This window comes from Ictidomys tridecemlineatus, chromosome 7 (assembly GCF_052094955.1).
Source record: "Ictidomys tridecemlineatus isolate mIctTri1 chromosome 7, mIctTri1.hap1, whole genome shotgun sequence".
Taxonomy (NCBI): Eukaryota; Metazoa; Chordata; class Mammalia; order Rodentia; family Sciuridae; genus Ictidomys; species Ictidomys tridecemlineatus.
Window position 1 is genome coordinate 108,437,585 of NC_135483.1, and position 26,076 is coordinate 108,463,660.

Here is a 26,076-nt window from a genome sequence, read left to right on the forward strand (position 1 = left end):
AAAGTACCTTCTGCATAATGCCTAGCATGAAGTATATTTTGAGTAAACATTAGTTTCCTTTCCTTAAAATGAAATTACTAACAGCCTTAATATTTTTCTGCAGTAATACTGCTATTTTTTAGACTATATTGACCATCACATTTTGAAATTGTATTTCAAGTCAGATTACAAACTATATCTGACTATCATCCCCAACTCTTTTTGGAAACATTTTGTTTTGTTGGTGGTGACTTTGTTTGGAACTAGGACAACCTTATTTATCAGCCTTAGCTCTAAATTATTTCCAAAAGTTACTTCCAATGTGAAATAAAAGAAATTTTTATAGTGTTAAAAATATTCAGAAAAGAATAGCAAAAAGCCTCAAACATGTTTTGGAAATTTTCACTAGAATTAGAAAATGACTTTTCAGTGTGTCTCTGACATTGTTGTATATGGTATCTCATTTAAGAATACTTTACCATATTACTTATTTAAGTATAGCTAACAGGTATGTTCAGTAGATATGCTCTTTCCTATCAAATCCATTCACTGAATTAGTGTGATGGCACTAGAGTACTTGGGAAATCAGGTTCCCCTTTTGCAATCCTTTTTCTTCTCCATAGCATTAATTTACTTCTAAAAACCATCAGACTAGAAACTGCAAATATGTCAGCTTTAATTTGGCAACTCAGTTGCCACAATTTTGTAAATCACTTTTTCTCAGGATTGGCTTTGTAATAAAATGAGGTATATATTGTTATCTGTGGCTCCCTGGAAGAAGGATAATTCTATTTAAACATCATACTATTTTAGTGGTATTTTGCTAGACCAATAGAAGGTGGTCCTTAACACTGTTGGGTCAGATGACACATAAATCATAATAATGTCTTGGGTGAGTGCAGAAGCAGCATAAACTGTCATTTGGATTATACTTATGTAACATTTAACTTTAGTGGCACTAGGGAAGAATAGAATGGAAGACCAAATTATTATCAAAGAGATTAGAGAGAGGGGCTGGGTGATTGGATTTTGATTGTTGAGGTACAGAAATGCACAGAACTGGAGTCCTGCCTTCTAGGAAAAAGTATTCATCATTTTATTCTTTACCTGGTCTTTGAAGTACTTTCCGAAAATGTATAATATAAAGATGTCCAATTTTACTTAAACATACTAATATGTATTTAATCTTTATTTAAATAAACATCTTTTCATTTTTTGATCTTTTCTGCATGCTCTCATTAGCTATATTTTATAAATAACTGTAATAATGCCATTATAATAGCCCTGCCGTCCACTTTAAGAGTTCTCATGTTCTTGAAAGTGCTCTTCTGTTAAACCAGATCTGGTGTAGATGTGTTTGATGTCCATAATATATACTATTGCAACTCAGTTAAAAATGTATAAGATACTTTTTTTATATAGAAGTTTTTTTCTTTTTTGTGTAAAATACTTTTCATGGATTAGCTCAAACCATGTGTAAAAGGCTTATTAATTGCAAACTTTTCCCTTTTTTAGCAGGATAACCTTGGTTCTCAGTTCAGCCACATGAGTCTTGCCCGCCAGACATCTGCTGATGGTTCTGATCCTCATGCCACCATGTACCAGTCCACTGTTGTTCTTCAGTCTCCCCAGCAGTCTGGATTTATTGTGACAGCAGCACCCCCACCACATCCTCCTCCTCCTCCACCACCACCTCCTCCTCCTCCCCCCATACCACCTGGGCAGCCAGTACCTACTGCTGGCTATTCTGCCTCTGGTCATCCTGTCAGCCAACCTGTGCTCCAACAGCAGGGATATATCCAGCAGCCCTCACCACAGGTACATTGATTTTTCATCTTTTCTTTCTTATTGGAGCCTCTCATTTACGATCAGTTTTCACTTCAAAGACCTGATTTTAAATTCTTATGGAAAGAATTTGTGACAGTGTATAAACTTATCTTCTCCCATCTGGAGATAGTTAAGCACATGTTGGACACCCACATTGACAGGTAAATGTTGGTGAGTTTAACTACATAATCTTTGAATTTCCTTCTGAACCTGAGAGAGATGTGGGTGTATTTTTTTTTTAATTAGCTTAAGGAAAACACAATAAATGTAAATAACATTTCAAAAAGAAGAGACCATTTCTGGGGAGAATTAATATTTTAACAATACTGATACTTCCAATAGAGGAACAAATAATCTCTCTTAATTAAGATCTTAATTTTTCTCAGCAGTATTTTAGTGTTTTCTCTATACAGTTTTTATTTTCATGTTTTTAAATGCTATTCTAAAGAGAATTGTTTTTAAATTTTCTATTTGTTAATTGCTAGTATCTCAAATATAGGAATAAGTTGATCTTGTATTCTGTGGTTTTGTTTTGTATTGCAGTACTGCAGATCCAACCCACAGCCTCCCATATGCTAGGCTCCACCATTGAGCTACACCTGCTCTCCTGTGGTCTTTGTATTCAGTTATTCTAGTAGGTTTTTTTGTAGACAGCTTAGAATTTTCTACACCCAAGATTATTTCCATGATCTTTTCCAATCTGTATGCCTGTTGTTTTTTCTTCTTCTTGCCTCATTGACAAGGGAAATACTCCAATACAATATTGAGTAAAGGTTTGGGGGACAGGGGGTTGTTGTTATTTTGGTACCAGGGATTGAACCCAAGGGTGATGAATCACTAAACCACAGCCCTTTTTTATTTTGATTTTGAGACAGGATCTAACTAAGTTGCTAAGACTGGCTTTGAACTTGCCATTCTTCTGTGTCAGCCTCCCAGGCCACTGAGATTACAGGTTTATGCCACCACTCCCAACTTGAATAGAAGTTTTGAAAGTACATATTCTTGCCTTGTTTTCAATCATAAGGGGAAGGAATGCAGGCTTTCATCATTAAGTGTGGTTTTATCTGCAAGCTTTTTAAACATATTCTGTCAAGTTGAAGAAGTTCCCTTTTATTCCTAATTTATTAAGACTCTTCACCATGAAAGAGTATTAAATTTTTTGGAGTGATTTTTCGGTATCTATTGAGGTTATCTTGTGATTTCTCTCCTTTAATTCTGTGAATATGGTGAATTGTTTTGACTGGTTATTTTAAATTTTTTTATTTTGAAATAACATATTTGTACATATTTCTGGGGTATAGTGTGATATTTCAATACATTTATACAGTATGTAATGAGCAGATCAGGGTAATTGGCATATCTACCCCCTCAGATATTTTATTATTTCTTTTTGTTGGGAACAGTCATTATCCTCTCAACTGTTTTGAAATATTCAATTGTTGATGTTGACTAACTTTTCAATGTTTAACTTATTTTTATTTTCTGGAGCAGACCCATTTAGTCATGGTAGAATATTCTTTTTATATTTTGCTGAGTAAATTTGTTAGTATAAAGTACTTTTGCATCTGTGTTAATGAAGGATATTAGTCTATAGTTGCTTATAATGTCTCTGGTTTTATCATCAGGGTGGTACCATACTGGCCTCAAAATGAGTTAGGCATTATTCTCCCTCCTTTATTTTCTGTAGAATTTGTGTGTGAATTTTGCTATTACTTCTTAAATTTTTTGTTAGAATTCATCATTGAATCATCTGTGCCTGAAGCTTTTTGCAAAGAAAATTTTTAAATTTCAGATTGAATTTCTTAGAGCTATTACAATTTCCTGTTTCTCTTTGGATCAGATATGATAATTTGAGTCCATTTCATTTATGTTACAAATTTTTTGGCATAAAGTTGTTCCTAATATCCCCCTTATATCATACTTTCAATATCTTTGGAATCATTGTATAGCCTATGTTGATCTCTATGTTGTGGAATGGTAATAAATCTTTATGAGTTCTGGACATTAGGACCTTTATTAGATGTATGATTTGCAAATATTTTTACCCATTCTATAAAGTTGTCTTTTCACTTTGTTGATTACATTCTTTGATGTACAGAAGTTTTTAATTTTAATAAAGTCTACATCATCTGTATTTTCTTTTGTTGCTCACTCTCAATAGCATATCTAAGAATCCTTTCCCAAAATAAGGCCGTGCAGATTTTTTACTATATTTTCTCCTAAGAAGTTTATGACTTTAGCTCCTGTATTCAGGTCATGTATCCATGTTGAGTTAATTTTTGTGTTATGAAGTAAGGGCACCCCTCATTCTTTTGTAAAGTATTTGTGTGATTATTTGATTATTCTGTCATAATTTGTTGAGGGCACTTTGCTTTTTCCCTTGAAGAGTCTTGGTACTTTGTTGAATATCAATAGACCTTGAATGTAAGGGTTTTGGGGAGTCGGGTAGGTACCAGGGGTTGAACTCAGAGCCACTCAGTCATTGAACCACATCCTCAGCCTTATTTTATATTTAGAGACAGAGTCTCACTGAGTTGCTTAGCACCTCACTTTGCTGAGGCTGGCTTTGAACTTGAGATCCTCCTGCCTCAGCCTCCCAAGCTGCTGGGATTACAGGCGTGTGCCACTGTGCCCAGCTATAAGGGGCTTTTGTGTTTTGTTTTGACTCTACTTCATTATTCTATATTTTTGTCTTCATATCATTAGTACATTAATTTTTTTTAATGGAAATTATGTGTCTTCCAAGTTTGCGCTTTTTCAAGATTATTTTGACTTTCAGGTCTCTTGTATTTCCCCATGAATTTCAAAACAAACTTCCATTTCTGCAAACAAGGCCATTGGAATTTTGATAGATATAATCCTGAACATATAGATCTCTTCGGACATCATTGCCATCTTAAGTCTTCCACTCTTAATAAACATCATGTTTTTATATGTACTTAAATTGTTCATTTTTTTCATATTGTTTTTTGTTTTAAATTTGTTTCTCCATTAAATTTTGTCCATTTTTTATAGTATTTGAATCTGTGTCAGGCAACTTATTTTTATTATATCTTCCTGATAAATAAACTCGTATCATTTTGAAATGTTTTTCTCTTTAGTATTTCTTGTTTTGCATTCTGTTTTACCTGAGATTGAAGATAATATGACATAAGCTTTCCTTCAAGTAGCATTTAAATGGTGTGTCCTCTTCTGTATACTTTTATTTCCAACCTTTCACTTAAAGCTTGTCTTATGTCTATTTCATAGTTGGGTTTTAGATTTTTATTCATTCTGATGGAAGTATTACTAGACCCTTTAGATTTAACATATTTATTGACATAGTTAGATATACCATGTTGCTATTCGTTTTCCATTTCCTATATATTTCTTATTTCTATTTGTTTCTTTTCCTGCCTTTTGATTTGAGCTTTAAATATTCCATTTTCTGTCTTTTTATCTACATCCCTATGAAACTTGTGAATGTTTGTTTTTGTAGGGACTATGATATGTACCTTTAATTCACCAAAGTCTACCTCGAGTGACTTTTGAAAGTATAGCAGTCATGTACAGTATAATACCATTTAGCCTCTCTTTATCTTTTGTTATTGTTGTCATATATATTGCATCTGTATGCATTGTAAAAACAAAAATAATGTTACAATTTTTGCCTTAAAAAGTGATGTCTTGGGGCTAGGATTTTAACTCAGTGGTCGAGCACTTGCCTCGAAAACGTGAGGAATTGGGTTCGATCCCCAGCACCACATAAAATAAATAAATAAAGATATTGTGTCCAACTACAACTAAATAAATATGATGTCTTTTTTTAATTACAAGGAATAAAAGAAAGCATAATGATGAATATGATGATTTCAGGTTTTACCAGTTACTTGCTGATACTTCCAGGAAAAAAAGTAAATGAAGAGATCCCATTATATATTAACATCTATTCTAGTGTATCATAGACAGGAAAACTGCCATGAACTTTGGAGATTCTCAGACTACAACCAGTAGAGGAATTTTATGCTTGGCTGGTTGTCAGATGAGATGGGTACCCTTTAAGATCACCACAGATCTCTGATCTTCTTAGAAGTAATCTAATCAAAAGAACAGAACCTCTAAAATGAGCCTACTTATGCTCCACTGAATTATTTATTTATTCTTCATCTCATCCTAGGTCAAATTAAGAGAAATTCACAACTGATATGAATAGCTCTGAAAGGAAAAATAAATCAATAAATCAAAGGAAATGTGAGGAAAAGTAAAAAGTGACATGTGCAATAGTGTATTGGTATGGAAGTGGATAAACTGGTTTATTTATGCAGTGAATGATATTCAGCAGTTAACTGAGCTAGCAGTACATGTTTCAACGAAGATAAGTTTCATAATGATTTTAATTGCAAAATAAGTTTCATGAAGTTGTATATAGTAAAGTGCCACAAATTAACATTTTTAAACACTCAACAATATATGTGTAGATTGTAGATATATAGTAAAAGTTTAAGACATTTATAGAACTATAGCCAGGCATGGTGGCACATACCTGTAATTCCAGCGAATCGGGAGGCTGAGGCAGCAGGATCACAAGTTCAAAGACAGCCTCAGCAACTTACAAGATCCTGTTATTTCAGTAGTATTTGGCTTTAAAAAAGAGGGAAATCTGAAATAAATAATGATTGGTGGGCACATTAGTGTATACTGTATGTTTGAATTTTTTAACTTTTTCCATTAAATGTAAAAATTAGAAAATCGGGTTTCAGATGATTAATGGCTGGAAAGAATTATTATTCATATACTCTAATGTTCCTCACAAGGGTGGGGGAAGTTTGCAAGTGAATTGATTTTTGTCCTCAATGTTTATAATCCTAGATGCCAGCCTGTTATTGTGCTCCAGGCCACTATCACTCCAATCAGCCTCAGTACCGCCCTGTCCCTTCTGTCCATTACAGTTCACATCTAAACCAACCACTGCCACAGCCTGCACAGCAGACAGGTGAGTCACATTTCTGATGTCATGCATTATAAGCTGTGGATATTGGTTTTTTTCATCAAATTTCAAAATTAATTAAGATACTATCACATTCAAGGATCTAAATATGTACATACATATGAGTATGTAAGCCAGTGAGATTTAAAAAGTGAACATATCTTAGAAGTCTCCAGAAACCAGCACACTGTCAGATTTGTATTCTAAAGGGATGAGAGCCACAATGGGAAGGTTCTGCCAGGCTAAGAATGTGGTGTGCAGCTGCCTAGTCCTCACTGCTATGGTAATAGAAGCCCTCTGCAGCCTCAAAACAACAAAGAGAGGCAAGGCAATGCAAAGTGTCTTCTTTTTTTTTTTTTTTTTTTTGCAAAGTGTCTTCTTAAGGGCTAACCAGAAACAAAGACCAAGACCAGCTAAATTTGATTGAGAACTCTAGCTGAGGGATGATATTTTATTATCTTAGTCTCATTAAAAATGCCTTAAAGGAATGTTTTCATGTGTATTTTCAGTGTATTGTTTTCCGTTCTTGATTATATAGAAAAAGAAAACAAATTCAGTCTAATACTAGACATACAAAATATATTTAAATTCAGCATTCTTTTCCTTTTGCCCTCTTTCAAATTTTCTTCAAGCCTTCAGTGAAAACAGCTGTAATATTAGTGTAAAAATATGCTTCACACTAGTTGTATTCTTATGTCCCAATTGTTTAATAAGGTATTTATCAGGGCTTTCATAACTCTATGGGGTTGAAGTAGAATTTTATTGTTGGTCTCTTTAGAGAATTTCTAGCTGTTTGCAACTATTGAAGGTCCTCAGACTATGCAAGTGTGACTCATGGAGGCACCATCACCTCCTCTGAGGAGTTTGCTGCTCTTGAAATTATGTATGACTCTGGGGCTTATCTCCACTTCAGGAGAAACATCTCTGCCTGGCCCATCTGGTGAGAAGTACTCTTACTTCTTAGGGGTGCAGGCTCCTGTGATCATTATGATTCATCAACTTCCTTTATCAGATGAAAAACATACTTAGCATAATTCTGCAGCAGAACTTTCACATCCTTAACCTGTTTCCTCTGGGAGTGGTCTTGTACCTAGTATGCAGGTTCTTCCCTTTTCTGTATATTATTAGCCTTGTATTGTACGTGTGACAGATGTTTTCCAAAGGATGTTGAGTACAAACAGGCCATTTTAGCCAAGTGAGACTGTGTTCTCTGTCTCAAATATGACTCTTTTTAGTTTAAGGTTTACCTGAAGCTTAATAATACAGCCCATGTCAAATAATATAAATTAGTATATATTCTAATTTCAAAAGATATCAAAAGTTGTTTTTTTATACATGGTACCATTGGTCATGATACTGCTCATGCTTTACAAAATACATTGTTGTTTTGTTCTAATAGAAATTATTTTCTAAACTTTCCTGGACCTCAGATGATTGACTTTTCTTTAATATTTTTGTCTGATTTTTCTTCCAAAAATAACATTGGTTACAATTGATGTCATGATATTTTTAAAAAGAAAAGAAATTTATCCTCATGCTAGCACCTTTTGTTTGACAAATTAATTCAGTTCACTACTGTACTCTGTTAATGAGGCAAGCAACTATTTTTTTTTCTATATTGTGTGAGTCTTTTAGTTTTGTTCTTTTCCATGGCAAGATCTTTAATCCTTTTCATAATCAAACTGCCTACAAAATAAAAATTTTTAATCACAAATTGGGACTAATGTGCTAGTGCAAATGTATCTCTGCAAAAAAGAATTTTTCATTTAATGGAAAATGATTACAAATTCCTAGACAAGAACCAAAATATCTGATATTTTAGCATATGCATATTGTCGGTGATGTTTTTAATTGTGATGTTTTCTCTATGCCTAGTTATAAAAAAAGGAAAGGAAACAATAAGTCAGATAATGCGGGCACAGAAAAGAGAATCATGTCTTTGAATAGTTTTGGACCCTTGGCTTGACTATTACAACTTAGACATAATGTGACACTTTTAAACTACTTTTGTCCATTTAGTTATTTTATGCAGTAGCCTCTTACAGCTTAAATTAGTTTTATCTCATTCAGTTTGAAGAATAAAAAAGAAAAGCATTCTTTTCTAAGAGGAATTTTTGTTATGCTAATAAGTATAATAGAAAATTTCCCTGCAAATCTACCCAGCAGATACTATGGTGATGATTACATTATATCTTTTTATAGAATTAGTAGGAATTTGAACTCTTATAAAAAAATGTAGTCTAAGGAATTTTTTATAGTTAATCAATAGCATTTCCTTTTTAGAGTTTTTTTTAATCCTTGTATTTATTTTTTTAACAATTTTTTTTTAGTTGGACACAATGCCTTTATTTTATTTTTTATGTGGTGCTGAGGATCGAACCCCGTGCCCTCCGAATGCGAGGGGAGCACTTTACCACTGAGCTAGAACCCCAACCCCTACTTGTATTTATTTCACCATCTCAATCTGATTAAAATGAGAAATTTACCACATCCTTTACTTTTTTTTTTTTTTTTTTTTGGCCACACAACATTTACATACCCTACAAATATCAAGAAGCATGTTGTTTTCTTTTATTACATAAAAGGGTGAAACTAATTATTCAATGAAATAATGAAACATTGGTAAACTTGGAACAAATTTTTTTCACTGTGGCACAAATAATAGTTAAATGTATATATGTGAGTTTTAAGAAATTTTGCCCAAATTAACAAACCCAGCTGAGTCAATTATTATTAGGCTGGGTAGGGTATGGCAGTAGAAAAGAAATCAGAATTTTCTATTATTTTTCCTTTTTGAAGGTAGAGAGAAGGTTGAAAAGATTTCTCAAGAATGAAATGCTTTGGTAGCCAAGTGTGTGCCAGTGGACAAGAGTTACATTGATCTCACTGACAATAAATCTCCACTTATTAAGGAAACCAAATTGAAATAGTATTAATTTGACTGCTGAGAAATGAATGCACTAGTCATTAAAAATGTGAAACTACTGAGCATGATCATTTGAAATAAGATTTGAGTTATCCCATCTACAGAAACAGAAGAAATTCTGGACAGTCCATTGTATAATGTGTAAAAAATGGCAAACTATGAGTCAGAATTCTGATGGCTCCTAGTCATTTTTAACTGGTGTTAGGTGTATCACTTAAAGCCTCTGAGTTTTAGTTTACTCACTTGCAAAAGAAAGGGAGTTTTACTGTATTGTCTATTGAACCTCTGTGTACTGTAAAATTCTATGATTCTCTGTATCTCCTGTGAGCCATTTCTGGTTGAGAAAGATAAATATTAGAGAATTGATTTGCGGCAGCTTAGCAACTTACTGTCAATAATTAGAGTCAAACAAGCAACTGTTTTCAGAAGATAATGTTACTTGCCTATTGGATAGTAGATATATTATCTTAACCCTTTAAAATGTGTAGTTTGAATACTATAAAGTACACTGCATGTGAGGAGTTTGGTGTGCTATAGAAAAACTCTTCTGCAGGTAGTAATTATAGCAAAAATTTTAGGTTTCTGAAGCCCTGGTTCTTTTATAGGCAGCTGCTTTCATTCTTACAACTCTTTTTAAAAGTTTGCAGCTTCACCATACATGTTTAATATTTTGCTATAATTGGCCTTGTTCCTGAGCTGTTGGATTCGGGGCCGTAGCACTGTCTGAGAGGCTTACATTTCTCACAGTGAACCGGTCTCTTTTTCAGCTGCTTCCTGGCTTCTTTTTACTCAGATTTCCACTGCTTTTTGCTTTTTGCTTTTTTTTTTTTAATGCTAAGCTATTAACATTTGTTTATAATTTCCATTAATTGTAACTGCCTTTTAATCATGCATCACACTCAGAAATAAGCATTTAATTTAAGTGATAACCTTGGCTTAATATAATTTACCTTTTAAAAATTCATGAAAACTATTGCTTTAATTTCTTTTCCAAAGCAGATTTGAATGCCAGATTCAGTATGGTTTGGAGCTTATCAAAAAAAGTTTATTGTCTTAAGCATGCCAAACTCATTAGCAGAAGTCAAATATGTCTTTTTCCTATTGCTACACAAATTTTTAGGGACATTATAAATTAAAGCATGCCTTCAAATGGACCTAAATGTATTTGAAGCTACTTGGGCCAAGGATATAATTCAATTTTTTTCAAACTGGGTTATTATTGCATGCCTATGAGAAAATAATTCCGTAAAACTAAATATAGTTTTAGTTTTGCAACCAGTTGGCAAATATAAAGAATATCAGTAAATTTATACCTTCAGTCAGCTTTCCAGTAACTCAACCATGTGATTCCAAATTTATTAAGGTTTGTTACAGCAAACTATGGTCAGATCATGATGAACTACACTGTAGAAAACATGATTTAGGATAAATAGCATAAGACATGCAGACCACTGATAGAATTGCAGGGCATAAATTTAAGAGCAACTTGAGTTTAAAGGCAAGCAAGGAAGAAATACCACTTTAGTTGAGCAGAGGAGGGAACATATTGATAGGAGATTCAGCTGTGTCAAATAGAGACTACAGGAAAGTCAATAATTTCTTTATTTGACACTATTACCAGGTAAAAGGAATTTTGTATTTGTGTTACTAGGTGGTAGACCTGGCTAGCCTTATGTTTTCATTGATTCTCTGAGCATTTCTTAGCATTGTGTGAGCAGCACAGAATCAGACATTTTGTAATACCTACAAATCCACCTATTTCCCTTTTCCCTTCTCCATTAATCTGCTGCCACTGAAATCTGGAGCCAAATATATCTGGTAAGTACCCCGAGATTTCCTTGAGTTGTTCAATAGGATAGTCATTTAAACAGCTGAGAATTAAAACATCTGTGTAGCTGATTTAATTAGAATTGAGGGGTTTTTTGTTTTGTATTTATGTTTATTTTGGGCACAAAGGTAGGAGAACAGAGAATGATGGGGAGAAAGAATAGTGAAGTATGATGACAGCTATCCCCTTCCAAATATGCCTGAGGGACTAACCGTAATTGAACTTGCCTGCCCACTAAAATAATGCCACAAATAGAAAGATGACTGGGATTATAAGCATGAGAGTTTGATAATTCGGAAATAGTTCTTCTAATTTACAAATAAATTTAGATTTAGCAAAATAGCTCATCTTTTTAAATAAAAAACCAACTACTTTCACAGTGCTGCTCCTGTACAAGTTCAGACTTAAAAATTTTAATACTACTATTAAGGGAAATAACCTTAGATTTATGGCTGTTCTAAGTCATTCTTCATTTCTTCTATTATCTTTCTGATTGTAACTAATCTGTTATTAAGAATGCTTTCCTTTAATACAAAAGCTAGCTCAGGTCACTTATATAAAATAAAACTAGCCTATTAAAGTCTACTTTTTTGCTGAACACTGTATTTCTTTCTTGCTCCCTTCTCTGTTAAAGTGAAATAGAGTTTAAAATAGAATTTTCTTTGGGGCCCTCCAGAGAAGTGCCTGAGCCATCAATTTATATTGTCCTAGTTCTCTCAGCTTGCAGAATTGATTGTGCTTTCCTCTGAAAGTGCTGGAAGAAATGGGATATTATTGCAACTATGCATTCCTTTACCAAAGGAAAATGGTAGGGTTAACAAGCACCTGTGTTGAGATCTAGATGTTACTTCCATTTGGTATTATTATTGGTATTGCATGCTCTACAATGTAGATACTTTCTCCCAAGATTGACAAACATTTCTATAAAAGTTATCCTATATTCCTTTAATTTCCAGGTTAAATCCAGCTGTATCACAGAATTTTTTTTAAAGTCTGTAATATAGAAACATACTTTTGTTGTTGTTGTTGTTCTTAACATGAGATTATTTATTGGATTGGTAAATGAGATTATTATTTATTTGACTAGAATTTATATCTCTGTAAAAATCAAAATTGTATATCAAACAGTGCTTCTCTTTGTTCAAAGAAGTTGGTGCACTTGACAGAAACATACTTTTTAATTAAGAAAGAATAATTGACATTGTAACTAAGTTGGTGATATATTAAATGTCAGAATACTGAAAGTACTCTATTTTTTTTTTTTAACCTAATAGAACTTTTCATTCTTCAGGAATCTACTTCTCCTTCCTAATCCTCAACCTTCTCCCTCTTTTCCAGATCACTGGATTTTTTTCTCATACTTGACAGTCTTCAGACTATACTTTTGAAACTATCAGAACTATTTTCCCTTCTTCCTTTTGTCTGAATAATTACATAAGGGACCTCAATGAAAGTGTCTCTTTAATAGGTGCTACTCCATAACAACCTACCTCAGTAGCCTGAAATTGCTTTGTTTAAACAAAGTTTCAGAGGAATTTGTGACAGTTCTTATAAAATTTTATTAAGCAATTGTATACTGAGGCATGCCTGTAATTTAGTGATTCTATACCAAATTACATTATTAATGATTTTCTTCTTACATAAATAACAGTGAAATTCTTATCTTTTATTAGAATTGAACAACAATATTGGGGTGAGTTTTTTGGTTTTAGTTTTTTAGTGCTTGGCATCTAAATAGTTCTAGTTTTGCTTACAGTTATAATAACTTGAGCCAATCAACCCAATCTTGGGTCCTACAGTCTTCTTGCATTAGAGAAATCCAGTTGTTTGGCTTTTTTGTTTGGTTTTGGTACTGGGGGTTTAACGCAGGGACGCTTTGCTACTGAGCTACATTGCCAGCCCCTTTTTAAGACAATCTCACTAAATTACTTAGGACCTCACTAAATTGCTGAAACTCACCTGGAACTTGAAATCCTCCTGTCTCAATCTCCTGAGCTGCTGGGGTTACAGGTGTGCACCACTATGTCCAGCCCCAATAATCTTTTAATAACCTTGAATATCCTACTCTTTAGAAAGTATATTCTGAAACTGTATACTTTTAGCAATAATTTGCTAAAATTATTGGAACAGTGGTCAAACATCTCATCAAGACTTTTGAAGGAAGAGCTCAGATACATGTCCTAATGCCCCTAAAATTTCCCTCCTGATTACCAGTCATGCAGAGCATCAAATGTTAACTATTCTTTTAATTGTCACAGTCTTAGGTCCCTCAGGCCCTGATTACTCCCTCCCACTGTGGTTGAAGCCTGGTAGGTTTTCTTATATCAAAGGTAAAAATGAATGAATGTACTCAGTGGATGGGGAAAAGGCATTACTTCACAGAACTTCAAGACTTCGTTTGTGAAACAGACTGCTCCCCTTGCACACAAGATGTCCAGGTTAAAGCTGGCATCATGCCAGGGGTGTAAAGTCTGACTTCTTGGCAAAGCATCCTGACTTTGTAGAGAAGATAGCCACCATCTGTGAAAATTCTGCTAGAGAATTCTTTAGACTCATCTGGAATTGGCAACAGAATAAATATTTTGAGCAAAAACAAAAACAGCCTCTGACGCAAAGAGGAATATTGGAGATTGACATGTAAATAACTCAGTCTGAGAAACAAAAGGAAAAAAAAAATCTGTTGGACGTGGAACCTTAAATACTTAATGACTTGAGCTCTTCTTCCCTTTCCCCACTGTTTTATATGTGTGAAATATAACTATAATAAGGAAGTGTAGCTTTAAAGTGCAAGTCTCAAACTGTGCATCTTGGGAGTAATAGGCAAAATGTAGGACAGTCCCCCCACACACAGATAGAGGACACTGTGGGCTGATTATTTAAACTTTTAAATATGGTGTGGTTTTAGCCCTTAAATTCACATTAGCTATCATCTAAGGTCAGGTCCTACTTCTTTGTATATTACTATAATATTCTATCTACTTCAACATTTGTCCCTAAAAATTTTAGAATCAGACTGCTATGTGCAGATCCCAACTACACTATAAAGGCTAGTAACCTTGGGCAAGGTATGAATCTCTTTATGCCTTTATTTTCTTATCCAAAGAAGGGATAATAATTATACCTGTTTCATGATATGAGCATTGAGTTAATTTTTATGTCAAGTACTCAGAACAGTACCGGAAACCTAATAAATGTAGTGAGTGTTAGCAATTAACATTACCTTGTGATGCTATTGAGGCAATAATAACTATATAGTATTCTAAATGAAAAAACAAAGGAATTTTAGGTAGAATCCCATCCTGATCACAAGAAGATAACAAAGTTTGTCCTAAAATATTTTGTCTTTTGAGTTATCATTCTTTGATTACTAAACTTGAGGTCTGTATTTTAAGAAAATTTATTTAAATACTTCCTTCCCATAATTTGTAAAACCTCTATTAACCAGATGCAGAACCATTACATAGAAAAAGGTTTTGAAACAGTAATCATATAATCCCATTTCTTTAAGTAATGAATATAAATATATATAAACATAAATGAGGCTAGCCATACATGTTACAAATGGTGATTAAAAGTGTTTTATAAATGATTTTTTTCTATAGCAACTTTTTTTGTATTTTCCAAATTTTCTTCCATGAATATCTATTTCATGATCAAATAAGATTATTTGAGGGGCTGGGGTTTTGGCTCAGTGATAGAGTACTCGCCTAGCATGCATGAGGCACTGGGTTTGATCCTCAGCACCACATAAATGTAAAATAAAGATATTGCATCCACCTAAAACTAAAAAAAAAATTTAAAATAAATTTTAAAAAAGATTATTTGAAAAAGTGTTTTCAGTGTCCACCTTTTTTCAGAAACTTTCAAATAATACCATTAAACTTAACATATTAGATGTAAATAATGTCTTATTATGTTCTTATCAAATAAGTACTTAGAGGTTAATTAAATCTATGATTCAGCTATTATGGGCGATCCATTTATTTCCAACTGATGTGCTTTATATTCATTATGTCCTTTTTTTAATATTTTGTTTTAGTTGTAGTTGGACACAATATCTTTATTTTTATTTTTATGTGGTGCTGAGGACAGATCCCAGCACAAGTAATGTTGCCTTAAAACTTAAATTCATCTTTTGCTATCAGAAACCATTCACTAAATGTAAAGACTTGAGAAACTGGCCATACTTAACCTGTCCACACACATTAACTTCTGGTTTTATGTAGAAGCATATATTATTTGGGTTCTAGTCTATTAATATGTTTTCCCCCATTGTTTCCCTAAGGGAAAATATCGAATGTCCACATTTTGGCCTAGCTGAGTGAGAGCTAATATAGATTGGATTGTTTTTCTTAAAAGGGTAATGCTGTTTAAATTTCTTTTTTTACTCCAAAGAAGCATATCATTTTTATTTTTTAGAAGTGTACACAAACCATAAGGGAAGAATTAGCAGGATAAAGTTTATGTTGCCAATAGATAATGATGTAAGGCAATGAACAGTTATGAAGAAATGGACAAGAGCTTTTTAGGATGGTATTTTCTTTTAAAAGTGCTTGGCATTCTTATTTTTAGTATCTACACTCTTACTCAAAGACATGTTCGAGTCTTCTTAGTGAAGTACTAATGTTAGTGGTTTTTCTACTTTCATAATCTTTAAAATCTGGAACTTCCTGGTATTTTCACCACTCTCCTGCTTGTAAAACTTTGCTTCTCCATCAGTACTCTTCTGCTTTTAATCTTTTGCTTTTCACTCTACATACCATATCCTGTCATTCCTGAGTATTTTCTATTCTTCAAACATATTATTTACTTTTTATTTTTTCCAGACCTTTGCTTTTGGCTGGAATATTCTTTTAAGTCCAAGCACAAATTCACTATCTCCATGGATATCAGGAATAATTTCTCCTTCTTATTTTCACAGTGCTATACTGCTTATCTTGTGATTCTAAGAATCCTTATGTAAAAGAAAAGAACCCTGTCACACTTACTTTATACAACCCATCGGGCAAATGGTATCCAGGTGCTGGGGTCAGATGTTTCAGATTTCATATTATGTTGTCACATTTTCAAAATATGCATGGTATTTATATGGATATGTGTATGTGTGGGTGGCAATAAGTGTGAATTAATGAAAATTAGATTCCCTTCATAAGAGAATTTTAGATAGAGTACCTCTAAGATGAGTCTTCCAAAATTAGGTAATTTAAAAACTGAGAACCACATTTGTACTTAAATTGGCCTTTTTTTCCCCAAAGCTGCTTCTAAGACAGCCTATAACCTTGAATATTTTTGGTAAACTACAAAAGTAATAGGCAGGATGGGGATTTAGCTCAGTGAAAGAGTGCATGTCTAGAATGCAAAAGGCCCTGGGTTCAATTCCCAGCACTACCCAAAAATTATTAAAAAAAAAAAAGGAATAGACAAAACATTTAAAGTTTCTTAAGGGAATGTGACTATTTAAGTCAAAGTATTTTAATTCTGATTATGTTACTGGGAATTCTGCCAGGTATCCACTGTTTGTTTTGTTTGTTAGTAGACTATAATTCATCCAATTCCTTGTTAGCTGTCATTTTCCCAATATGTACAGAATTGAGCCCAGATTCTGATGCTGTGATATATGCTTGTGTGTATATATTGAGAGGTGGCGTTTTCAACACAAGATATCCTGTTTGTATCTTATTTTATTCCTGTCCTTTATTTTTCTAGGATACGAAGATATGTCACTATGTTTCAATATGTTTGCAATTTGTTATACGAATTTGAAATACTATCATTTGATGAACTGAAAATAGAGTTGAATGTTAATTGTTAGATTAAAAAGTGAGTGAGTGAGAAAGAAGGGCTGGGGCTGTAACTCAGTGGCAGAGTACTTGCCTAGTATGGGTGAAGCACTGGGTTTGATCCTTAGCACCACATAAAAAACTAAACAAATAAAGGTATGATGTCCATCTACAACTATAAAAAAAAAGTTTTTAACAAAAAGTGAGGAAGAAGGGCTGGGATTATGGCTCAATGGTAGAGCGCTTGCCTAGCATGGGTGAGGCACTGGGTTTGATCCTCAGCATCACATATAAATATATAAAATAAAGGTATTGTATCCATCTACAATTATATATATTTTTTTATTTTATTTATTTTTTTTAAGTGAGGAAGAAGATTCTTCTGCTCTCTCCCTTTCCCTACCTCCAAGTTTAAATGCAGAAAATATACAAGGGAGAATAGTTTAGGAGACAGCTTATTATCAATTGTTTTCTGACAGATGAGGAATTAGAATATGCATTTTTTTTGTACAAAGTAAGATTGGTAAAAGTCATTCAAAACATAGCTATGTAGTATTATTGCCATAGAAATAGCACCATTTTACAAAAATCCTTTACTGTTAAAAAATTCGCTATAGGTTTTGACATTGTTGTGGTTAATATGTTGTTTAGCTACCAGATAAACTTTGTGTCTTTAAAGAAAGTGGATGCTAGAGTACATTCAATTATTTAATCCTTATGCAGAATCCTTAAGACTTCTAAGTGTTTATAGTTATATTATTGTCTGTAGTCAATAGTTAAAATATCTTTGCAATTTCTCTTGATTTTGAGATAAATGAAGATGGAAATGAAAACTGATATAAGAGAGCAAAATGTGTTTGTGGTGTTACTGGGGAAACATTGGACTTTGCCTGTTGGAGTTTATATAAGCAGTACTAGAATTCAGTTCATTTTTGTAAAAACTTTTCTTCAGTGCCCTGAAACTAAATGATAAGTTATTTTTATCTTGTTTCTTTTTAAAAAAAGAATTTGTGGTAGCATTTTGTAGTTCCCATGAGCCTTGAGCTAATTGGTATACTTGAGTGAGTCCTCTTAGGATCAAGAAACAAAATACAACTGACATTCACGACTCTACTTTTAAATTATATAGTCTTAATTAAGCTAAGTGACAAGTTCACTTTATCAAAGTAAATTTCTAATGTTAACATACTACTGAAATTACCAATAATGTCTTCATGGTATAGATTGAATCAAGTAAATTACTTAAGTTAATTACTTATATTTCTTTGCTAAGTGACCATAATAATAGGTAAATAATCTAAAAAAAAATTAATGAATAAGCCTACTTGCCTGTGTCTGACATAGTTCTAATATAAGGATTTGTGTCTTAGTGTGATATTTTTAAACATGCAACCATTCTACAATAATGGTTCCCTGCACGCACGCACACTTTTTTTGGTCCCTCGCAGGGCTAGTTTCATGAGCCTGCAACCAGTGCAGTGCATGGGGCCTTATGCTTGCTTTATTGTTCTGCTCTTACCAACTTGACATTCTTAATCTTTTTTAACAAGGGGAGCTACATTTTTTTTCTTTTGGACCAGGCCTCACAAATTATGTAGGCAGCCCTGATACCCAAGAAATGGTTGTTGTAAAAGATTGTAATATAAAGTGAATAGTGATTATTCTATGGTAACAAAGTCTTTTACCCTATAATTTTCTATATAAGAAGTTTTTGTAAACATATTTTATTTGAATGTATTTTAATAAGGAAAAATTGTAGATGATTCTACTTAAAATTAGTAAACACTTTAAATGTTGCTCAAATTAGAGGGCTTTGGCAATTTGCTACTTAAAACAAAATTCTGTTGTTTAGAACACAGAAGTACTTTTTTAAAATAGAGATACCCTGTTAGATGGAATATATTAAACTCAAAACAGAATTTAACTCATTTTGCCTTTACAGGTTTTCAAGTTATCTCCAACCAGCAGCAAAACTACCAAGGAATAGTTGGAGTTCAGCAACCCCAGAGTCAGAGCCTAGTTGGAGGCCAACCCAACAGCATTGGAAATCAGATTCAAGGAGTGGTGATCCCCTACCCTTCAGTGCCATCATATCAGGTATATTGTCTCTCTTGTCTGTTTTAGGTGGAGATGATTATAGATAAAACGTGTATCTACAATGTGTCTTCTGTATTTCTTTAATATATGGGAAATGTTTCTGTAATATACAACTTGATAGTCTTGGGAGTTTTTTTATTTTTGTTTTTGTGTTTGTTTGTTTGTTTGTTTGTTTGTTTAATTTTATATCTTTATTTTTATGCTGAGGATCGAACCCAGGGCCTTGCACATGCTAGGCAAGCACTCTACTGCTGAGCCACAACCCAGCACCTCTTAGAAGTTTTATTAGTAATAGTGTCTTTGTTTTACACTGATTTTTTTTGCTTTATTTGTTCACTTCATTAATATTTCAGATATCTGCAACAACACATTTATTTTTGGCAAGTAAATTTTGCCTGACACCGTCTGTATTTCCAACTATAAATTTATAAACAAGTGTCTTATTCTGTTCTTCAGCTCCTTAGAAAGTCACCTGTGTGGAAAGAGAGTACTAGGAGAAAAAATAGAGTAAAGGGTAGATAGCAGGTGTCTTTAATATAATATGACACATTTTCCAAAACTCTTCAAATTTTAGAAGAATAACTTGTAAGCAGGTTTATTTTATTAGCCTTGTAGTTTTTCATAGCTGAGCCTAACTGAAGGAAAGACCATTTTCATTCATCTCAACAGGAAAAAATAATCTAATTGAAAAGATAAAATGTGTTCATATTTTATGTACACATATATAAAGAAATTGACGACAGAATACAAACCATAACTGAGGAGATCATGAAATAAAGCAATAAACAGTTTATAAAGACCTTGATAATAATGCCTGCTCAGAAGATAGAAACTTTTAACTATTCCCTTAAATTATAAACATGGATTGGTTAAGAAGATATTCTGGGGACAGAGAAGGATCTAAACAAAGAGCAAGTATATACATTCCATATAATTTCAGAAAATTTAAGTTGAAATTAAAGTATGAAATGTGGAATTTGTCAAGGGAGAGTGTTTACTTTTGAAGCCCCTTGATAACAGAAAGCAATAACACAAAAGAGATATTTCATGAAACTAGGTTCTACTTCTTTTGCTTTCACATCCCCCATGCTTTTTTCTCCTGATAGTCCATGCTTGAGTATAGGCACATAAACTGCCCTTCTTCGGGGCTGGGGTTGTGGCTCAGAGATAGAGCGCTCACCTACCATGCATGGGGCACTGGGTTCGATCCTCAGAAACACATAACAATAAAATGAAGATGTTGTGTCCACTTATAACTAAAAAATAAATATTTTTTTTAAAAAACATTGCCCTTCTTCTACTTTCCCCATAGACATTAGATAGGAGCAACACCAGTCCAGGAACACTTGCCTTCTCAAGGAGTTAGGTCTCACTGTCAATCGAATACATTGAGCATCTGTTAAACATCCAGGCACTGCATAGGGTGTTAAAGATTCAGTTAAAAAAAGATTTGCCCTTGACTTTTAGGAGCTCACAGTCTAGTGAGAGAAATGTTATTTTTTTTAATTGGTGTATTATAGTTGTACAAAATGATGGAATTTGTAGTCATACATGCACACAATATAATTTGACCAATATCATTCCCCAGCATTTCCTTTGTCCTTTACCTACTTCTAAGTCCTGATCCTTTCCTCTACTGATCTCCTTTTGATTTTCATTAGATCCCCACCCCCATTTTTCTTTTCCATTTTCCTCTCTCTTCCACTATGAGAGAAAATATAAGACCCTTGACTTTCTGAGTTTCTCTTATTTTGTTTAATGTAATGATCTCAAGTTCCATTCATTTTCCTGCAAATGATATAATTTCTTTTTTTAATGGCTGAATAAAACTCCATTGTGTACATATACCACATTTTCTTTATCCATTTATCTATTGATGGACACCTAGACTAGTGTCATGGTTTCACTAATGTGAATTGTGCTACTATAAACATGGGTATACATGTTTCACTATAGTATGATGACTTTAGGGGAACCTTCATACTGATTTTCATAGTTGTTGTACTGTTTACAGTCCCACCAACAGTGTGAAATTTTTCCTTTGAGAATTGTCATTTTTAAATAAATCAAAGCATTATTAGTGTAATTTTTGCATATGGAGCTTAAATATTGGAGCTATTCTAGAGCTAAGATAATTCTTCTAATTTTTTTTTTAAAGAGAGAGTGAGAGAGGAGAGAGAGAGAGAGAGAGAATCTTTAATATTTATTTTTTAGTTCTCGGCGGACACAACATCTTTGTTGGTATGTGGTACTGAGGATCGAACCCGGGCCGCACGAATGCCAGGCGAGCACGCTACCGCTTGAGCAACATCCCCAGCCCAATTCTTCTAATTTCTATAGCATGCTTTTTTTTTTTTTTTAACAAGTTGTAGATTATTTTCTCTTTATCTCATAATTCTCACACTAGGTGAATGATTATAGGAAGTGTTCTAACCAGCAGTGAATGGCAGCCTGCTTTACAGTATGCTTCCTAGTATGTTTGGTAGACAGATTAGGTAGTGATAAACTGTTTTCTGAACAATAAGCCAAAAAAGTCCTTTGTTCTTAGTAATGAATTCTATGGCTGCACATTCTCTTTCTCTTTTCGTACCTCACACTTTTTTCTTTACCTGGTTACATCATCTAGATTAAGCTGTATCATTTTTCTCAGATCTGTCTTGCATATGTATTAATTTATACAATTAGAAATAATCTCAGAGCCAGGTGTGGTAGCACACACCTGTAATCCCAGGGGCTCAGGAGGCTGAGGCAGGAGGATTGTGAATTCAAAGCCTCAGCAAAAGCGAGACACTAGGGCTGGGGCTGTGACTCAGTGGTAGAGCGCTTGTCTAACATGTGTGAGGCACTGAGTTCAATTCTCAGCTCCACATATAAATAAATGAATAAAATAAAGGTCCATCAATATCTAAAAAAATATTTAAAAAAAAAAAAAAAAGCTAGGTGCTAAGCAACTCAGTGAAACTCTGTCTCTGAATAAAATACAAAATAAGGCTCAGTGGCCAGGTGCCCCTGAGTTCAATCCCAGGTACCTGAAAGAAATGGGGGGGCACGGGAGGGAGAGGAGAATCTCAGAATGTTCCACTGCCTCAACAGATAAAAAGATGGAAATATGTTGTAGTATACAGTTAGATAAATCGGACTAATAATTTTCTTTTGGGATTAATGAGCTAAAGGGAAAATAATCAAGAGATTATTATATATTTTTTTAAATTTTTTTTTGTAATTGTAGATGGACAAAATGCCTTTATCTGTTTATTTATACATGGTGCTGAGGATTAAACCCAGTGCCTCACACATGCTAGGCAAATGCTCTGCCACTGAATTACAGCCCCAGCCCAGTTTATTATTATTTTTGAGAGGACTAATTACATTTTCTATAAGTAAGTAATTTTATATAAGTAAGACTTAGAAGATAATCATTAACTTTTTAAAATTTATTTGTAATTATAGATGGATACAATACCTTTATTTTATTTATTTATCTTTATGTGGTACTGAGAATCAAACCCAGGGCAAGCTCTCTACCACTGAGCTACAACCCCAACCCCTTAATCATTAATTTTTAATTCACAAAGCCAAGGATGGAGAATAGGAAGTGGTTTTAAAGAACTGAGGCTCTGGAGCTAAAGGGAATTCGTGATAATCCTGACCTTTTTACTATCTAACTATACAACCTTGAGCAACTTATTTAACCTCAGTTTACCCATTTACAAAATAAGGATAATGAAAATACCTTCTTAAGTTGTTAGGATGCCTTTATGAGATAATACACATAAAGCACTTACAAAAGAACCTGATACATGGCAGTAAGTACCCAGTAATGTTAATCCTCATCACCCCATTGATGTTGTCACAAGCTTTTATGTTGGCTTCGTTTAACAAAATCACTATATTATGGTATATTATAAATGAAGAAATTATGATACCTGTGTGGTTTCTGTTTTAGAAACTAGATAATGGAAGTAGAGAATTGAAGAATCCATTATGTCCCTTTGGTTTCTTGTAAATAATATAGAAAACAAAGCATTGAAAGATTCACTTTTGGGGCTGGGGATGTGGCTCAAGCAGTAGCGCGCTCGCCTGGCATGCGTGCAGCCCGGGTTCGATCCTCAGCACCACATACAAGCAAAGATGTTGTGTCCGCCAAAAACTAAAAAAAAAATAAATATTAAAATTCTCTCTCTCTCTCTCTCTCTCTCTCTCTCTCTCTCTCTCTCTCTCTCTCTCTCTCTCATGCTATCTAAAAAAAAAAAAAAAAAAAGAAAGAAAGATTCACTTTACTAGATCTTTTAGATATACTACCTTATAATAGAGATAAAACTCCTCCCTATGTTGGAGGTGGCATTTCTAGCTTTTTAGATAAAGGACTGAGGAGCCACTGTATCTTTGGCTACCAGTGTTAGGTTAAGTGATTGAGGAGGATGGATTTTTTAAATGGCGAGTTAGTTATGAATCTTGCAGGCAGCTTGGGAGTTTTAAGGTAGAGCTGCTATACAATAAAAATAGTACAGTACTGTGGCAAACTTAACAGAAAAAAAAAAACAGTGTTATGTTGGCTTAATCCTAACTGCTCACATTTTTAAAGTTTATGGAGGCTATGAACATCTGCAAGATTTAAAAAATCTTTTTCCCTTTAAATTGTCTCAAATTTTAGGTTTCACTGCCTCAAGGTTCTCAAGGAATTGCGCATCAAACTTACCAACAGCCTGTTATGTTCCCTAATCAGTCTAATCAAGGATCAATAACCACAACAGGAATGCCAGTTTACTACAGTGTCATTCCACCTGGCCAACAAAATAATTTAAGGTGAGTATGACTAAGAAACCTAATCTTCTGGCTTCTCTTTATTTACCAAGATTATTGTCTATTCCTAGTTTTAAAGTTGACTAAATGACTAAAATCATTTTCCTGATGTAGATGAAACAAAGTATGATAGTCTGTTTTTCTAATATTTTTAAAACATAATCCATATAAGCTAAACATTCCATATAGAACCAGAATCAAATCTCTCTTGTACTGTGTCCTTTATTCATCAAATGGAATACTAGTTATTCATAGTCCTTGGCATTTTGAGCATTTATTTGTTAATGATTTATTTGTAGTAGTTTGGGAAGATTGTATTTCCCGTAGATAAACTTAGCTGCAAAATATCTTACTGAAATTTTTCAGGCTCTGGGATCTCTTTTTTCGTCAGTAGGAGGAAAGAGGCATGTAAGAAAAGTAAATGATAATAGGTCTGTATTTAAAAAGTCATGAAATATTTCATCAGTTATTTAAACTTGGAAGATCAGAAGCTTCTCTGACAAGCCTAATGTGTGAAAAATAGTAATCTTCCCTTTAATTAGGTACCTTTAGTCTGTTTTTCAGAATGTATTTTATTTACTCTAATAACATCCCCATGATGTTACCAGAGAGACAGCAGATCTCTTTTTAAGAATGGGAACCTAAGTTATAATCAATCATAAGAGATTGTTGCTACCCAATTATAGTAACAGATGACATTTAGGGTGGAAATGGGACTGGCATTCCTTATTTCACTGAAATCTACCTAGAAAAATAGGAGCTTGTTCTGACCTTATTTGTTGTCAGGACCTCGCAGGAGTTCCGCAGGAAGAACTCAAATTTTTCTTGTCTCTGTATCTTTGGCTACCAGTGTTAATTTGAGCGATTGAGGAGGATGGACTTTTTCAATGGCAAATTGGTTGTGAGTCTTGCAGGCAGCTTGGGAGTTTTAAGGTAGAGCTGCTACAATAAAAATTTAGAAGTGTGGTAGAGCTGCTACAATAAAAATTTAGAAGTGTGTATTGGGTTAAATTTAACAATTGGGCTGGGGTTGTGGCTCAGTGGTAGAGTGCTTGCCTAGCATGTATGAGGCAATGGGTAGGATTCTCAGCATCACATATAAATAAATAAGGTTCATTGACATCTAAAAAACTTTTTTAAAAAAATTCACATTTATCCTATGACTTTAAATTCTATAAATAAGGAGAAAAGACTCAATCTGATCCACTTATTCTAACATGTACAAATTTAAGTTCGGAATCTAGAATGCCAATTCAGTTTATAAAATGTCAATTAGAGGCAGAATTCTATAGTAAAGTAGATGAAATGAAGGGTTAGAAAGTTGGTAAATTGTCTGCTTGTTTGAACCAAGGTGTAACCTTTTATTTATCAGTGAAAGTAATTATCAGCAAAGTAATAATCAGCAAAGTAAGTATCCCTATGTAGGGCAGAGGTTGAAAGAAATAGGTACACACTATTAATCCAGTGACTCACTTGAGACCAAAAGACACCTATTTCTCTAAGTTAATTCTGTAGGCATTTATGCTGGGAAGAGGGTCTTTTATGAGGGAAGAAGATAAGCTTACAGGAACCTAAAGGGTATAATTTAGGTTTTAAATTTTTGCCATTTGTTTATTTGTCAATCCTTGAAACAAAAATGAACATCTGTTCTTGACTTCTGAGGGAGTTTATCCTAAGTGTGAATAGACATAAGAGAGCATTCTGTACCTATCTCTACAGTCAGCCTAGTATCAGGCATGACAGCAGACTCCAAAAGTAGTCAAGTTAATACTGATGACTATGCTTGGAAAAGAACAACAGGTTTAGTCCCTGGGCCTGCTTCTGCAAAGAAAATTAAACTGTGGAGAGCATCTGACTTGAGGAATATCCT

The 26,076-nt window shown here is 33.6% G+C and overlaps 1 protein-coding gene across 14 annotated transcripts in view; it reads left to right on the forward strand.

Annotated features, from left to right (window-relative positions):
- Positions 1–26,076, forward strand: part of R3hdm1 (R3H domain containing 1) — a 96,787-nt gene that overhangs the window by 42,705 nt on the left and 28,006 nt on the right. For 11 of the 14 annotated variants that reach the window (XR_005737933.2, XR_005737932.2, XM_021721113.3 and 8 more), the window contains 4 exons: positions 1,495–1,797; positions 6,655–6,778; positions 19,249–19,403; positions 24,058–24,209. Coding sequence is in view for 12 of the 14 variants with exons in the window: in XM_021721113.3 (XP_021576788.2) it covers positions 1,495–1,797; positions 6,655–6,778; positions 19,249–19,403; positions 24,058–24,209 (734 nt within the window). In the remaining 2 variants the exon portion in view is untranslated. The remainder of the gene's footprint in view (positions 1–1,494; positions 1,798–6,654; positions 6,779–19,248; positions 19,404–24,057; positions 24,210–26,076) is intronic. The other 3 variants (XM_040294250.2, XM_005315843.4, XM_078017314.1) reach the window with 1 other exon arrangement.